This window comes from Truncatella angustata (genome assembly GCF_020726525.1).
Source record: "Truncatella angustata strain MPI-SDFR-AT-0073 chromosome Unknown BKA67scaffold_5, whole genome shotgun sequence".
In the NCBI taxonomy this organism is placed as follows: domain Eukaryota; kingdom Fungi; phylum Ascomycota; class Sordariomycetes; order Amphisphaeriales; family Sporocadaceae; genus Truncatella; species Truncatella angustata.
This window is the reverse complement of record NW_025763385.1, coordinates 921,732-938,436: the sequence shown is the minus strand read 5'-3', so window position 1 is coordinate 938,436 and position 16,705 is coordinate 921,732. Positions and strand designations below refer to the sequence as shown.

At 51.2% G+C, this 16,705-nt stretch overlaps 7 protein-coding genes across 7 annotated transcripts; 3 read left to right on the top strand and 4 right to left on the bottom strand.

Annotated features, from left to right (window-relative positions):
• Window positions 1-33: 33 nt before the first annotated feature.
• Window positions 34-883, bottom strand: BKA67DRAFT_692086 (uncharacterized protein; the record flags this gene model as incomplete). Its single annotated transcript, XM_046109201.1, has 1 exon — window positions 34-883. The coding sequence occupies one exon, from the start codon at window positions 881-883 to the stop codon at window positions 434-436; it is 450 nt and encodes a 149-aa protein (XP_045957049.1). The 3' UTR covers window positions 34-433.
• A 198-nt stretch (window positions 884-1,081) lies between these two features.
• On the bottom strand, window positions 1,082-1,600 carry BKA67DRAFT_567504 (uncharacterized protein). The gene has a single exon (XM_046102979.1). It carries the CDS (start codon window positions 1,433-1,435, stop codon window positions 1,193-1,195), a length of 243 nt encoding a protein of 80 aa, XP_045957048.1. The 5' UTR covers window positions 1,436-1,600; the 3' UTR covers window positions 1,082-1,192.
• A 1,797-nt stretch (window positions 1,601-3,397) lies between these two features.
• Window positions 3,398-4,634, bottom strand: BKA67DRAFT_659445 (eukaryotic translation initiation factor 3 subunit I; the record flags this gene model as incomplete). The annotated part of the gene is made up of 4 exons (XM_046107440.1): window positions 3,398-3,883; window positions 3,962-4,442; window positions 4,528-4,550; window positions 4,608-4,634. 4 exons carry the CDS (start codon window positions 4,632-4,634, stop codon window positions 3,398-3,400), a joined length of 1,017 nt encoding a protein of 338 aa, XP_045957047.1.
• A 1,429-nt stretch (window positions 4,635-6,063) lies between these two features.
• BKA67DRAFT_519738 (formate-tetrahydrofolate ligase) lies at window positions 6,064-9,209 on the top strand (the record flags this gene model as incomplete). The annotated part of the gene is made up of 2 exons (XM_046098128.1): window positions 6,064-6,208; window positions 6,535-9,209. The coding sequence occupies 2 exons, from the start codon at window positions 6,064-6,066 to the stop codon at window positions 9,207-9,209; spliced, it is 2,820 nt and encodes a 939-aa protein (XP_045957046.1).
• Window positions 9,210-9,769: 560 nt separating this feature from the next.
• On the top strand, window positions 9,770-11,731 carry BKA67DRAFT_624709 (cytochrome P450; the record flags this gene model as incomplete). Its single annotated transcript, XM_046105527.1, has 6 exons — window positions 9,770-9,995; window positions 10,049-10,134; window positions 10,190-10,435; window positions 10,493-11,108; window positions 11,163-11,305; window positions 11,375-11,731. 6 exons carry the CDS (start codon window positions 9,770-9,772, stop codon window positions 11,555-11,557), a joined length of 1,500 nt encoding a protein of 499 aa, XP_045957045.1. The 3' UTR covers window positions 11,558-11,731.
• Window positions 11,717-12,968, top strand: BKA67DRAFT_567495 (uncharacterized protein). The gene has a single exon (XM_046102978.1). The coding sequence runs from the start codon at window positions 12,014-12,016 to the stop codon at window positions 12,848-12,850; it is 837 nt and encodes a 278-aa protein (XP_045957044.1). The 5' UTR covers window positions 11,717-12,013; the 3' UTR covers window positions 12,851-12,968.
• Window positions 12,969-14,163: 1,195 nt separating this feature from the next.
• BKA67DRAFT_301064 (uncharacterized protein) lies at window positions 14,164-16,176 on the bottom strand. The gene is made up of 3 exons (XM_046096074.1): window positions 15,281-16,176; window positions 14,874-15,219; window positions 14,164-14,806 (listed from the first exon to the last, which is right to left on the bottom strand). Exons 1-3 carry the CDS (start codon window positions 16,081-16,083, stop codon window positions 14,504-14,506), a joined length of 1,452 nt encoding a protein of 483 aa, XP_045957043.1. The 5' UTR covers window positions 16,084-16,176; the 3' UTR covers window positions 14,164-14,503.
• Window positions 16,177-16,705: the final 529 nt, after the last annotated feature.

Below are 16,705 nucleotides of genomic sequence, written 5' to 3'. Positions count from 1 at the left end.
GGCTGGGCGGTTGAAAAGCACCCACTCATTATCCTTCGCTCCCAAACTCCCCCATCTTTTTCCAAGTGGGTATGCATGTAATAAGGCCAACGGCCAAGCCGAAGCCGAGGACGCCATTGCCAGTTGTCAGCTCTGCCAGCAAATACATATTTCCCTACAGTACCCGACCTATCAGCTCTCGTCTTTATGGAATATTCCATGTCAGCAGGGGGGGAGTGAGTGTTGACGAGCGGTAGCCATCACCACAACGTTTGGGGATTGAACTTAGTATTGATAGCTGATGGACTTCCTTGGTATAATCCAGAAAATACTCCCAAATCTACCAAAACTCTATCATCATTACTCGTTGGTAGACTAGGAGCCTCGCGCTATCTTCTTATGCTATGCGATATACAGCCCCATGAAGCTGACATTTCGTGGGAGATCTTGACGTTCAACGGTCTTCAACCCAGGCATGCTTCAGCACATCCTCCATGTTTATCCTGTCCTGGAGTATTGGATCCTCGACGCCATCATCGGAGCGGACAGCTTGATCACTGTCACCCTCAATAGACTTATCATCGCAGCGGCCTGCATCATGCACTTGCGATCTGGGCACTCGAATGCTCTGGTCAATCTCCGCTGGTGGAGATGGTGCTTGGATTGATTCATCTAGAGTGTCCGGTGTTGTACTCATTTCTGGATCTGTTGCCTGTGACGCTGACTTTGATGCCTTTTCTGTGCCATCCTGTAGCGAAGAAGATACGACCTCATATAGGGCAGTCTCTTCAGCGTCCGGCCCTTCTAGCCTACGCCGAAGCAGCCGGCAGGTGAAACTCCATATGAATGGACCATCCTCATGGTTTCTTGAACTCTTGTTGATTTTCCAGCCATTCAACAACATTGTCTTGTAGATGAATATCATCCATATTTTGCGAGTCTTCTATTTCGTTCGGTGTGTCTGCTGCTGACCCAAAATCTGCTTGACAAGAACGGTATTGAGCCATTACTCGATCCTTGATCCTCTGTCTTAGTTCTACAGGATATGGTCCAAATCCCCACGAGCATCCTTCGATGATGTGTGGGTAATGCATCTGTAGGTCGATCAGTGGCCCTTGAGTACAAATTTCGTACAAAGTCGCTGCAAGCGCCCATATATCCGTTGCATAGCCTCAAGGACCGCATCGGGAAATGAGCTCAGGGGCTGTATATCTCAGTTGGAAATCTGGAGACTTTGGCGGATTGTCTGCCAACCCCCCGCCAAACTGAAATCTACGATTGCTGGTTTCCCTAGTTTGTAGCGCCGTTTCACCCTTTCTATAGACCCTTCTACCACGAGCGCTTCAGGTTGAGGGCCATGAAGCTGTGGACTCTCTCCGCATGTCGTCTTGAGTAGATATCCTTTCGGGGTGCCCAACGATCGCTCTACATCTCTGTCAGATATGTTGCCTCCCATTGCTACTTAATCAAGTCGCAAAAGAATGTTTCCGGGACTTAGGTCTCCGTGACAAATTCCTTTGCTATGCAAGTAGCTAAACCCTTCGCAGATCTAATAACATGAATCCACCAGGAGTTCTAGAATGTATAAACCCATGTCATTGGAATCGATATTTCCAACACTGGGACCCAGTAACGGAAAGACAAGATAGAGATGACGCCCGTTTGGTCCATCCAGCCAAAAGTGCTCGGAATCAAGAAACATATCATGAGCTTCAAGCTCTTCAGCACTAATACCAGCCAGATGTTTGATTATCTTCATCTCGGTACAATCCTCTGTTCAGTTTTCCGCCTTCAAAATCTTGACAGCGATCCCTTGTAGGTTTTTGATACCAAAGCAAACCCCAGACAGTGGCACAGTGACCCTTTCAAAGCTTATGGTGTACCTCAAACCATTCCTCTGCAGCGAGGAAAGCGTAAATAGCGACGGGATGGAAGCCTCCTGGGCAGTGTCCCTCAGGATCCTCCAAGTCCGGCATACCATGGTAACCGAATCGGTACAATCTTTCGTGCCTCCGAGGGGCTCGGGGAGAACTCCGGACTTGGGCGACGTTAATGAAGGACCGATCAAAGAAGTGAGACCCACTCACTGGTGATCTCAGCAGACGATCGAATTATCATGACAGGATTCCACCAGGAAGTGAGTTTCCTCCCGTTTCGCGGATACAAGTCAACCGGACTCGACATGAGGAGGGTTCCATCGAGAAATCAAAAGTCTGAGCCTGGGGTGGCTTCCGCGTTGATCTCATCACGAAAGATGCGTCCGACAAGAAAAGAACCGCGGCCAGAGCCTACTGAAACAAAGGGGAACTGCTCCCGATTGAGAGACGTATTAGAGGCCAAAACATCGAGATCGCCTACCCGGCCGCTCATGCGTGCGGTTTCGAACACAATGCAATCTTCGGAATGGCTCATGGCACGAGATTTGAGTACGGTAAGAACGTAGAACGTCTTTTGGATGACGACCCAAAGCCTAAGACAATTCCATCCGACATCTACTTGACAGTGCGTTTCTCACAAGACGAGAAGAAGTTATATACGTCGCTAGCCACATTTTTGTGAAAGCCGAGGAGGCAAAACTGCCGGGTTCTGATAAGATATATTACGTGTCACTTGATACCATGAAGCAGGGCGACCACAATCCGACCATGATCGATCTAGGCGATGACGGATGCTTTGAGTTGTGGGAGGCTGAAAGCCCGACAACTCTGTCAATGCGAGGCCAAATGGGCGCCGTTTCAATGGAAGCATCAACAAAAAGCTCAACCTCACACCAAAAGAAAAGCGGACCTAGGTAGGCTGAAGCCTTCGAAGGAGGCTCGCTCCCAGTACAGAGTTGAGCGCCGTAACTCCCGCAGAAGGCAGAAGGTAGCATGGAAACAGCAAATACGTCCCACCGTTCGATGCGTCTGGGTCATCAGGTAGGTCACAGGTAAGCTCGATTTCAGTACAAGTGTTGATCTTACTTTGTTTTAATGTGTAAATTCTGGCAATATCCTATGTGGTGTGATGATTGATTTGCTCTACCATTGGCGTGTCGAGGTGCTTAGAACCATGTCGTGACCATGCCTGCCCGCCTATTGGCATCACGCCAGTGCTGTCTCCTCTTCCGTTCGCGTCTCCCATTGACTCTGCTGCATTCAAGCCATTTATCTGGGACTTGGCGGGGTCTGGACGTACAGTTTAGGCAAACGTGCGTTTCCAATTTCTGCAACTGCGTATGTCGTCACTCTGCCGAAGCAGTCGTCGTGGAGGTATTTCATGTCAGGCATCTCGATTACCATCTAACCATTTTTTGATCATCAAAACCAAGCAATGTAATTTACCCCTTTCGAACGCCGGACCTGATGCATTACATACACGCACGAACGACCAACGCCAGAATTCATTGACCATTAACCAAGAGAGACCGTCGAGGACTCTATGCCGCCAGCTTTCTCTCAAGCTCCCTCTCGACCTCGTACTTGAAGTCGAAGAAGCCCTTGTCGAAGTGGTGAACGCGCACGTATCCATCCTCACCACCACTGGCGTAGCCCTTGCCGGTAGGGTCGGCAGCGACTGTGTTGAGTGGACCGAAGTGACCACGGACACGACCGACCTCATCCTCGAAGATCTTGTGGTAGAAGCGGGCCTCGAATTTACCCTGGCGGGCAGAGGTGGTGGTGACATCCATAGCGGCCTGACCACCTCCCAGAACGACGAAGTCCTTCTTGGGGAGGATAGTGGCGCTGTTCAAAGGGGTGTCGGCGGGGAAGGTCTTCAGAATCTCGAGGTCTCTAACTGCGATCAAGCGAGCCGTCTTGTCCTTAGATGCGGTGATGAAGTAGGTGCGGTCCGTGGACCATTGCAGGTCGGTGACCTGCATGTTGAGCTCGTGAACGGGCAGGTTATCGAGTGTCTCGCCGGTCTGAAGATATGTGAGTTAGCCTTTGCCACATGCATGTTTCACGCGCAGAGACGGAAAAGAGTGTATGGCCGGGCGTACCTTTGCGTCGTACTTGCTCACGCTGCCGTCCTCATGTCCAGCCAGGATGTACTTGGCCAGATAACTCCAACCAGCGACAGTAGCCTTGCTCTCGTCGCAAACGATGGTCAGCTCCTTCTCGTCGCTTTGCTCGGCATCGACGTCGGGGTTGATGTTCAGGACAACGATCGTTCCCAAGTGTCCCATACGCTTCTCCGTCACGCCGAGTAGTTGTCTGCCGTCGGGGCTGAATTCGACACGCTTGATGGCTGTCGGGAACTCCCAGGTCTTGAGCAGGCGCCCGGTCTTGATCTCCCAGAGTCTGATGGTGTTGTCGGCGCTGCCGGAGGCGATCATGGTGCTTGTGGGATCGCAGTCGACGGTCCAGATGGCACCGATGTGGCCCTTGTATGTTCCCAGACGCTCGCCATTGTGTGCGAACCATACACAGATCTGCTGGTCCTTGGCTACGGAGAAGAGAAGATCGCCATCGGGGTTGTACCTGGAATTTGGTTAATAAGGTGACGCAGGCATAGGCAGTAGACATAGGCATAGGCATGGTGGGGTCGTCGGTGGCTGTCGCATACTTGATCTGGGTCAGAGCACGTTCCTAGGAATATTGTTAGCCATAATACTCAGGATGGATCGTACGGCGAGGACAACATACGTGACCGGAAAGAAGAATAGGTCTCATCTTTGCGGTTTGTGCTGTTTTCTACTGGGCTGAAAGCTGATCCTCCGTCACGTCAGTCAAAAGTTCGTGAGAGTTTTGGGGAAGTAATTTGGTGGACGAGGGGCTCACGGACTTTTTGCCGATGATTTTCCGTTCCGCAGCGGTAATGCAATGAAGGCGGCGTTGGCGTTTCCCCCGGATTCCCTCCAACTTCGACTGACGGCCTTATATGATCCTGACGGCTTGGTGCACACGAGATACCTTGCAACCTTGCCCAATTTCTGCGCCACCGTTCTAGATCGTGTAGAATTTCTTGTGACTCGATTATACCAAGACCCAGCTTTGAGTCAGTCATCGCAAGGCCTGCCATCTCTAGGTAACTTCTTGTGAACACGCAATTTCAAGGGCTGCGCTCCACATCCACATACGTCTACACGCCACTGTAGCAAACATTGACCACGCGCACCGTTACAAGATGCCGAGAAATCACCTTCTGCCGTGTGTCCTGTCAAAAATCAATCCTGGATTTTGTTTTCTTCAGAAATCATACTCTGTTTCTTGAATTTGTTTGTCCTGCCATACATGGATTCAGCGTCGTGAACAATGGTCGAATGATTGCTCCTACGGATCCGTAGTCAACACCTCTAATTACGGCATTGGACCCAGTCTAAATCGCCTTACACTGTGCGTTCTGGTTCTGGCGCTATGTACATGGCGTCGATATTTGAATACCAAGTGCTATCGAGCACAGCCCAGGTACGGGTGCTCCAGAAAAAGTTGACACACTTTAGTGACTCATCTCGTAGATCCAGCAATTTTGGCTTGCATTTTCTACTGCACTGAAGCACAGATAGCGTGCAGAAGGCGTGTTGGTGATAGCGGCGGAGGAGTACAGTAGGATATGCGAGTCAGAGGTACCCTGGCGGCAGAAATTTTTCCAAAAATGACTCTAACAACCAGTGTTCGTCACGGAATAATCCAATCCTCGACAACACCAAATACAATCCTGCGAATGTCAGGACAACAACGATTGGCAAAGGCCGCTGGTTTGCGGTTCGTGACACCAGTATCTGGTACCACGGTTGGAGTTGCTGCTGCTACTGCCACTGCTAGCAGAATTGGAGCTGGCCCTGCCTTTGTTCGAGCCTATTCATCGGCTCACTTTCCGAGTAATCGCCCCCGAAAACCCATCTGCAGGTCCTACGCGACCGATTCACGCGGCCAGCTTCCCGTTCCGGACACGCGCACACCAACTTTATTCACCACTGGACCCTCTGTCTCAACCTCATCCTCATCCTTTCGTCCATCGTCAGGTGACTTGGCAAGTCCTTCTTCACACACTTCTGCGAGACTTTTCTCGACCCATTGCCGCGCACGGTCAACTGCTTCCCATTTCTCTTCATCATCGTCAGCAGTACCCCGCCGTAACTTTTCGCGCACCTACCCCGCCATGGTTGCACAGAAGCTTGATGGCACTGCCATCGCGAAGAAGATTCGCGAGAGGATTGCCAATGAGATTGCTGAGAAGCAAAAGCTCAACCCACGCTACAAACCATGCCTCAAGATCATCCAGGTTGGTGCTAGGCCAGACTCTTGTAAGTTATAACATATATAGACCCCTACCATTGTTCTGCATCGTCGTATTTGGCGACTACCTCGAGTTGCCAAGCTGGACGAAGTCGTCTTGTGTCGTCTTACCCAGACGTACTTCCCCCGTATGTGACTGTCTACAACTCTGACAAGGGTGGATGGCATGAGATCATATGGGTTGTGGCGAAATTCGAGTAGAATCAGCAAGCCTTGCAATCATCCGACACTTTGACATGTGGGCTCCCAAGGCCTGCTGCCTCAGACCATCGAAGAAGAATTAGATCTGCCTGATGATCCCCTATCCTGCGTGTCCAATCTAATGACCTTTCAGCGACGTATGTGCGAATGAAGCTCAAGGCTGCTTCTGAAGCAAACATCAGCTGTGACAAGCTTGAGTTTCCTGAAGATATTACTGAGGCTGAGCTCCTTGCCAAGCTCCACCAGCTCAACAATGACTCTAGTGTCAATGGTATTCTGGTGCAGCTGCCACTCCCCAAGCACATCAACGAATACACCATCACCTCTGCTGTCGCTGACGACAAGGATGTTGATGGCTTCGGAACCGTCAACATTGGTGAGTTGGCCAAGAAGGGAGGTCAGCCTCTGTTTGTCCCATGCACGCCCAAGGGTATCATGGTCCTGCTTCAGGAAGCTGGTGTTGAACTGAGTGGCAAATATGCTGTTGTTCTGGGCCGTAGCGACATTGTCGGCAGCCCTGTCAGCTACTTGCTCAAGAACGCTGATGCAACTGTTACCGTGTGCCACTCTAGGACTCAAGGGCTAGAAGAGCACTTGAAGCGGGCAGATATCGTTGTGGCTGCCATTGGAAAGGCCAAGTTCGTCAAGGGAGAGTGGCTGAAGCCTGGTGCCGTGGTCATCGATGTTGGCACCAACTACATTCCTGACGATACCAAGAAATCTGGCCAGGCCCTTGTTGGTGATGTGGACTTCGAGACAGCGTCTGAGGTTGCATCGGTCATCACACCTGTACCTGGTGGTGTCGGTCCCATGACTGTAGCCATGCTGCTTCAAAATGTTGTAGACTCTGCCAACACCTACCTAGAGAGACAGACGCAGAGACACATCGAGCCTTTAGCGCTCCACCTGAAAACGCCAGTTCCTTCTGACATTGAGGTCTCTAGGGCCCAGACGCCGAAGCATATCACCAAGATTGCTGAGGAGGTTGGTATCTCCGCTCACGAGTTGGAGCCATATGGATCCTACAAGGCAAAGGTCGACCTCAGCCTGCTCAAGCGACTTGAGCACCGTAGAAATGGTCGTTACGTTGTTGTCACAGGTATCACGCCCACACCGCTTGGAGAGGGCAAATCAACCACCACCATGGGTCTCGCGCAGGCTCTCGGCGCTCACCTAAACCGAATCACTTTCGCCAACGTGCGACAGCCCAGTCAAGGTCCTACTTTCGGAATCAAGGGAGGTGCTGCTGGAGGTGGCTACAGTCAAGTTATCCCTATGGACGAGTTCAACCTACATTTGACCGGTGACATCCACGCAGTCACTGCCGCCAACAACCTGCTCGCTGCTGCTATCGAGACTCGTATCTTCCACGAGAACACCCAAAAGGATGGTCCTCTATACAAACGCCTCGTGCCCGCGAAGAACGGAAAGAGACAATTTGCCCCTGTCATGTTCAGGCGGTTGACGAAGTTGGGTATTGAGAAGACAAACCCGGATGAGCTCACTGAAGACGAGATTCACCGCTTTGCCCGACTAGATATTGACCCCGAGACTATTACTTGGAAACGTGTTCTTGATGTCAACGATCGTCACTTGCGTGGCATTACCGTCGGTACGGCCGCGACAGAGAAAGGCCAAACACGAGAAACTGGTTTCGACATTTCTGTGGCCAGTGAAGTCATGGCAATTCTCGCCTTGAGCACTGATCTTCCCGACATGCGTGAGCGTCTTGGCCGCATGGTGGTAGCCACTTCTCGCTCAGGCGACCCTGTCACTTGTGATGACCTCGGTGCTGGTGGTGCCTTGACAGCCTTGATGAGGGACGCAATCAAGCCCAACTTGATGCAAACACTGGAGGGCACGCCCGTTTTCGTTCACGCCGGACCTTTTGCCAACATCTCCATTGGCAACAGCTCAATCATTGCTGACCGGTTGGCTCTGAAGCTCGCCGGAACGGAGCCAGATGAGGATCACAATGCCAAGACCGGTTTCACTGTTACCGAAGCCGGATTTGATTTCACCATGGGTGGTGAGCGTTTCTTCAATATCAAGTGCCGTACTTCCGGTCTCGTGCCAGATGTTGTCGTCATTGTCGCTACCGTTCGCGCTCTGAAGGTTCACGGTGGTGGTCCGCCTATTGCTCCTGGCGCCGCCCTCAATGCGGTCTACAAGGAGGAGAACGTCGAATTTGTGCGCAACGGTTGCGTCAACCTTGCAAAGCACATCCAGAACGCTAAGAGTTTTGGTGTACCGGTCGTGGTTGCTGTCAACAAGTTCGCTACTGATACCGACGCTGAGATTGCTGCTATCCGGGAGGAAGCTATCAAGGCCGGTGCCGAAGACGCCATTCTGGCCAATCACTGGGCTGAGGGTGGTAAGGGTGCTGTTGATTTGGCCAAGGGTGTTATTGCTGCTTCTGAGAAGCCCAAGGACTTCAAGCTTACTTACGACCTTGATGGCAGCGTGCAGACACGTATGGAGGCTATTTGCCAGAAAATGTACGGCGCCAGCGCTGTTGAGTTCTCCGAACTCGCACAAAAGAAGGTCGATACCTACACGAAGCAGGGCTACGGCAATCTGCCCATCTGCATGGCGAAGACACAATACTCGCTTAGCCACGATCCCGACTTGAAGGGTGCACCTTCCGGGTTTACCGTTCCCATTAGAGACGTGAGAATGGCCGCTGGTGCTGGTTATCTGTACGCCCTTGCTGCCGACATCCAGACTATTCCAGGTCTGCCTACGGCACCCGGATACCTTAACGTGGACGTGGACTGCGAGACGGGCGAAATCGACGGTCTGTTCTAGAGAGAACATGGCATAAAATTGAACAACATTCAGCGGTACTACTTGTTACAAGTTGGATTACTGAGATCTCTCAACCAGATACTCGAACCCCAAGAGCGGTTCCAACCAAAATCTGTTCAACAACAGAGCTCGCCCGGTGGCGCTCAACAGCCAGCGGGCGGAGATTTACACTGAATTAAAGGCAAACATCGGCCCACTTCAAGCGATTCAGGAGCACGTGATACCTTCAACGGCGATATTGGGAAAATTTTGGAGTTACTGTTTAGCATGCATACGCATTGCCCGTGTAAAGGTTTTAACAAGAGGGTTTATAGTAGAATAGATACGCTCCTAGACAGAATTGATGCGGCGTTCTGCACGAAACCAACCACATCTAGGTCGTGGACTCTTGTCGCCACACTTAAGTGAAGTGATAACGCAGCAAAGGTCGCTTACTCACTCCCATGGGCCATGTCTCATGCTGCTGACGCCATCGTCCCTTTTCGCTACTCTGCAAATTCTCAGATCCTCATGCAGGAAAAGCCTGAAAAGACAAACACCACGAAAACAAGGACTGTATGATGAGTGGCATATCTTTCCTGGACACTTTGTGTGTCGATCAGAAGCAAAAGCTAGGGGTCTTATTATTTCTTATGATTATATATGTTTTCCTGCGCCGCAGCCTTTTCTCTTCGATCTCTGATATTCCTGGACCGTTTTGGGCTTCATTCAGTCGGCTCTGGCACACCAAGCATGCCATAATCGGTGACCAGAATGTGGTCATCACTGAACTTCACGAGAAGCACGGTATACCCGGACATGCGATCTTCTTTTCAGGTGTCACCAGCTAAACTATCTAGGGCATTTCGTACGTATCGCCGATGACGAAGTCAGCGTGATACATCCAGACGCTATCAAGGAGGTCCTCCTCAAGCCCTTGAAGAAGGTGAGAATGCTATCTTTGATCCATATGTGCCAGTTCAAATATATAATATCGCTAGGGGGCATGGTACAGCTTCTTCGCTATCCCAAATCCTAGATATCAGTCGGCCTTTAGCACTGTCGACCCGGCGCGGAAGGCCGAGATCACTCGTAACTATGCGGCTGGCTTCACTCTTTCCAACATCCTCAAGAACGAGGACGCCATGAACGATACTGTGGGGGTATTTCTCGATCACATGGACGACTTTTGCGACAAACACGAACCAGTGGATCTTGACAAATGGATTACCTTCTGCACTTTCGACGTAGGCATTCCCCGATTCGTGAAGGGAACGGATTAAGAGCTGACCTGACCATCTGAGCTCCTGGGCGAAGCCATGTTTTCCAAGCCGTTTGGGTATCTCGAGACCGGCACAGACGTGGGCAGCTCGATCGAGAATAACCAGTTCCTGAGCATGCTCGGGTCGCCGGCGGCGAACCACGGCCCCGTGCGGCTGCTCAATCGCCTCGTCCTCGGCAACCCCTTGGTCAGCGGCGCCGGCATCTTGCCCATGGGCCACCTCGTCAACACCTGCATGGAGAACCTGGCCGGGCGGGAGAAGAACGACGACAGCCGCTTCGACATGGTCGCCCATTGGAACCGCGCGATCAAGCAGCATCCGGGCCGCGTCAGCATGTTCGATTACCATGCCCACGTCGTCTCGGTGTCGGGTGCTGGTGGGGAATCGGTATCCTGTGCTCTTCAGTCCTTCGTGTACCACATGATCCGCACACCTGGCATGTGGGCTCGCGCACAGCAGGAGGTTAACGAAGCGCGTCGGAAGGGCTTCTGTGGCGACCGTGTTGTGTCATATGCTGACGCGGTGAAACTGCCGTTTCTGAACGCCTGTATCAAGGAAGCACTGAGAATACACACCCCAGTTGCGTGGAACCTGCCGAGAGAAGCTGGAAAGCAGGGAATCACCATCGGTGGAAAGAGTATGACAGCGACTATGCTCCTTTGTGATTGAGCCTCGAGCTAATCATTCGCAGCATTTCCGGAAGGCGTCATCGTCTCGGTTAACCCGTGGGCATTCCACCATTCTAAGCATCACTGGGGCGAAGATGCTCGTAGATTCAAACCAGACAGGTGGTTCGCTGGAGATACTGCCGATAAGGAGAAATATTTTCTTTCTGTGAGTTGATATGGCCCAAAAGACGCAACACCCGAACCAAGGAGGAAGCAACTGACCTGGTTTCAACAGTTCGGAGCGGGACCAAATTCTTGTCCGGGCCAGCATCTCGCTAGGGTTGAGCTGGCCAAGATTGCAGCGGCATTGGTGAGAGACTATAATATTCGCTTGGCCGATCCGAACCATATCTGGAAATGGAAGGCGCATTTCACCATGGTGCCACGAGACTGGCCTGTCTATATCGAGAAGCGATGAGACTTTGAGGCTAGGTAGTTGAGTGTATACGTTTGACGTTCTGGAACATCTCATTATGTATAAAAAGTATGTCTTGAAAGCTTGTATCCGCCACACAGCTGGCGAGACGCTATACACAAATTCTATTTCAGCCGGGAACAGTAGACTTACAAGCGATGTTTCACAATTTCTCTATGAGCCAAACAACAAACATGTGAACTGCAATACACTAAATTCTACTCATACAATAACGATTTCCGAACTGATTAGTCGTGCAGTAATCTGTACAGAGGTCCTGCAGATACCTATGTAGCCCCACAAATGGCCTCTGTTAGTGGCCTTTAAGGCACTCTGGTGTTAAAGCCTCAAGCGAACTCGGATGCGAGAACAGACTGGACTTGCGTCGGACGGAAAATAGACGGGGGGCAAATGCGCATCTGATTCTGCGGATAGAACCTCGATTGCCTGCCACTGAATATGGCCGGATTGTCCGACGTTCCGATAGAGATCCTCAACGCCATACTCGAGTATCTCTTTCTCAGGGATCTGCAAACTCTCATCACGTCACAGCGCACCGGGAAACACTTTCGCGCAGTCGTCCAAGACATCCTCACACGGCAGCGATCTTCCTCTCCTTGCATCGGGACGAGCGACTCAGAGCTACCGTGTGCTCATGACCCCTGGGATCGACTTTTATGGCAGAGGTTTCGTCCGCTGTTCGCGGCCACGCAGTGTTTTACGCCGGAAGAGCGCGGGCGGATCATCTACCTCACCATTGCGGGCGACAGCACGCTGCCTTTCAAACGGCTGCCGTGGGCGCAGGATGAGAGATCCAGGGGACCGTATCTCCGCCCCGAGGCGAGCTGGCGAGGTCTGAGCGTCGCTCGCCCTGGAAGGGAGCCGATCACGCACTTGGAGATCATCAGGGGCTATCAGAGCGACGACGATGATACTGTCGAGTATCTCCATGTCGAACTCCCAGGAGGCGTACTGACCATGGGGGCCTTGTATGACGTCCTGCTGAGCGAGCAGGTGCATTTCGGCGACGAGACGGGGGATTGGGAACTTCTGCTCGGCAAGCGGCTACGAGATCACGATCTAATGCAGGAATATGAGTGCTTCATTCAGGAGGATAGTGATTTGGTTGATAGTGGGCCAGATGCGAGGCAGTGTGCGATATTGTACGTCCAGGGGGCCATCACAGGCGATGTGCCTTCTGATTCCTGGCCCGTGGCACATAAGTGGACACCGAAGATCATTGGCAAATTGCCAAGATTGTTGTCTTGGGACGAGTCAAGAGATGTGAAGGAATGAGCAAATGAAGATTATATTAGTACAATTGGTCTGGTGTGGTACATACTTGTCACAAATGGCCAAGTGGATATTTTAAATAGGGATAGTTAAGTAGGAACGTTCAAAACGTGACTTACGATACTTGGGGTGTACAGTGTGCCCAAAAACAACATCTCCAGCCCTCTTAGGAAACGTATCTGATCTCGCATTCAAATGCTTGTCTGTCATCTGCCTTTGCTATTTGCACGCTCCCGCCTTACCAGAAATCTGGAATATTCCGTCGATGTCTGTCAGTAGCTAGCCATAGAGGGCAGCTCGTTTCTGGAGTCGAAATTGCGGTTGTTTTTGTTTTTATTTTCTTCTGACCGTCACAATCACTTCTGCACGACTGACATTCAAGAACCGCATCGCCGAGTATCTTCAAACCATAGCTTGTCAAGGATCATACCTTCGACTTGAATTGAGGTAACATCATTTATCGTCTTCTCAATAGATGGAAGGAACTCTGCAAGGCTCAAGCTTCCACCTTGGAGCACTCAGCTAACATCGAGAGCCTGAGCGAACTGCATTAAGAATATCTTCCTTTGGCTCGGCCGAATCCGTCCTGTCGACCCTGCGCGACACAGGATTAGAACCGCCTCAGTAAGCCTTACAAGATACAAATGTACACAAGACTTTTCTTTCACTACAGGTCGTGTGTTGTGATCAGCATCAATTCAGAGTGGATTTCCTGATAAGGTTGTGGCTAAATAGCCTCATCATTACCAAGATGTGTGTGACAATCTGGTGCGTGTATTGTCCCAAATTTTCTTCCTAGCAAATTCCACCTTTGCTCCGTTCCGCAGAGCGCATCATCCGTCGAGCTCTTCTTCAATCTTATTTTTTTTTTAATGAGCAGCTGGAGCCTTCCGGCCAATCGCCCAGATAGCCGGGCACCTCATTAACATGACTCTAGCCGTGAACCAAAATAGCAAGTACCAAAGTAAATGTTTCCTGCTCCTCGTAGACGTAATATAAAATATAAATGGTCAAACCACCATGCTGGCAAATTAGACCGCGCCGCGCTACCGTGACATATTTCCCCTTGTGACGGGCTACGTAGATGACCGGACCTGTGTAACCCCGGATATTGAGCAGCTGATCTCTTCATGTTATGATACCGTGCGGCAATTACCATCAAAATTCTGTATAGAGATTAGGACATCGAGTCAAGCGGTATGACACTTTGGTACCCTGTAATCTGCTTGACGATTATGTTCGGTTTGCGAACAGAATTTTTAGAAACTGCAAACACTTGTCGCCAAACGTATGGGCACTTGTCAATTTGGAGAACATTCAAGGGAATCAGTCAGATTGTGACCAAATTGTTGATCTGCCGAATATAGCAAGCTAACTAATGTACATTTTCCAGACCACGAACGCCTATCATCATCATCAAAACACTGCCATGATCCATGCCACCTCGGACCTAGAAACTCATCAACTCATGGAAACGCCGACCCAAGTGCAATATATGGAAAGCAAATTATGCTGGCGGAGAGAATGATTGTTGATATTGAACCATTGTGCCAATGCCCACGCACAGGGCTGTCTCCTGACTGTATCCTGTCCCTTGCCAGAGCTCATTGAGACACGTGGCATTGCTATCACTTGGATAGAATCATTTGAGATCAACTACGACTCCGCAAGTGCGACAGGCTCGTCAACTTTCGCCTTCTTGGCTTCGTCAGCGCCGTCAGCAGGCTCGTCAGCCTTGCGTTTGCCGTTAGTTTCGGCGGCAGGCTCAACAGGCTCGGGCTTCTTCTCCTTCTTGCGAACAAGCCCAGAGAGATCCTTTGCGCCCTTCTTAGCCTCTTCGATACGCGCCTGTGCATCAGCACTAGTTTCGCCCAGAGTAGCACCAAGGAGGCCGCTCATGGGGTTCTCAGCACCCAGAACGCCCTCGACATCCACCGGGGGCTTCTTCAGTTCAACGAGCTAGATGAAACACAAATTAGTTTCAAACAGGTATGATATAGGAGCGACGGGGGAGAGGACTGCTCACCCGTTGTTCCATATCAGCAATAATATCCCGGACTTCGGCAATCTTCTTGCGCGTGTCCTCATTCTCTTCAGGAGCGTGCATGGTTGCCAGATCGACCTCTTCGTTCTGCAGCTTGAGCTTTGTGCTAGCGATGGCCTTCTCAAGTTCGGCGGCGGCCTCATCGCGTAAACCCTGATCGACGGTCTTGGTGGTTTCGTCCTTGTCCTCTTCGTCGCTTGTGACAGATGCGAATTCGAGAGCCAACGAAAGCTTGTAGTGCGCCTCGGCTCTGATCTCAGACTCCTCTGGGTAGAGCTCAGTCTTGTACTTTAAAGAAGCTCGCGCATCGTTGATAGCGAGAGGATATCTGTTTCGCAGTCAGCAAATCATTGTTTACGCAAGTCGGGTGCCACATTGCCTCATCTTACTTCTCGTTCTCCAGGGAGATCTCGGCCAATAAATCGTGGGTGTCGGAAAGACGCTCTTTGACATGTCTTATGGTAGGCGAGTCTGCTTGGTCCTCTGAGTCTTCGGCTTCGTTCTCTTGCTCGAGGGCCTTCTCGAACAGCACACGCGACAAGTCGAGGACTTCAAAGGCGACGGCGAGGTCGTCGTCGTCCTCCTCCTCTTCTTCGTCGGCATCACCGTCGCCCTCGGCTTCTTCGTCCGAGTCCTCAAAGTTCTCGTCACCGGTGAACTGGAACAGAGGCCTTTTGGCGTCAGACACCTCTTCTCCATCTTGTAGACCGCTACCAGTGGCATTCTTGGCTACGATGGCTACCTTTTCCTCGGCAATCTCCTCGGCTTCTGACTTGTCCTCGGATGCGGCGGCTGCCTTGGACTTGGCGGCGCCGTTTGACTTGGGCTTCTTCTTGTCGGCAGCAGGAGCACCACCGAGAACGTCACTCTTGCTCTGGCCTACCTTGAACAGACTGCGGCCGTAGAGGAAGAGAATGTCGGCATTCTCGGGGCTCATCTCGCCGTTGAACTCAGCCTGCATCTCTGCAGCCTGTGCGTATACCTCGGAAGCATCTTCGAATTTCTTCTGGGCATAGAGAGCTGTGGCCTTGGCTGTAAGGTCGGCCAACGAGACCTTGATGGACTTCTCGCGCTCTTCGTTGTCCATTGGAGGCAGCGACATGGGAGTGCCGACAGCAGATGCGGTAGCGGATGCGACTGCAGAGGGCACAGCCGAAAGCACGGGGATGTCAATAGACGTGGGGTCGGCCATGGTGATGGATATGTAGAGGTTCGTGTGAATTGAATTGAGTTGGGGGGGAAAAGAAGTCAGAGTCAAATGTATGTTGATTGTGTGGTTCGCAATGGATAGGATTCGCGCAGTTGTGATCAATTGCAGTTGGAACTCGAATCAGTCCTTATGAGATGAAGGTAGCTTGGTATATGAATGATCGAAAGGTCAGATCAGATGTGATGAGATTAATGGAATTGAGTGACGCGATTTGATGCACTTAAGGTGGACCCACAGCACGCGATGATGCTGTCGCGTCGCTGGAACCCGATTTTGAGCTCTCTGAGCTGTCTTGTCGCTTGACTGGACTGGCTGGGCTGGGGGACCTGGGGTAATAGCCGGAGCAGGAGCAGGAGCTTGAGCTTGAGCTCGGGCCATGGCCAGGACAACGGCCACGGCCAGCGCCCATATTTTTTGCACGTTTCTCAACCTGCTTTTTGAGTCCTCAGACCCAGCTCGTTATCATCACATGATATTCTGGGCTTATCACAATCCATCAACATTGTCCGTTAGTTGACTAAATATAGCTTAGTTGGAAGCTGCACGCTTATTGTGCACATTGCAGTTGGTACGGAGTGAAATACTGCACACATATATGTAGTCT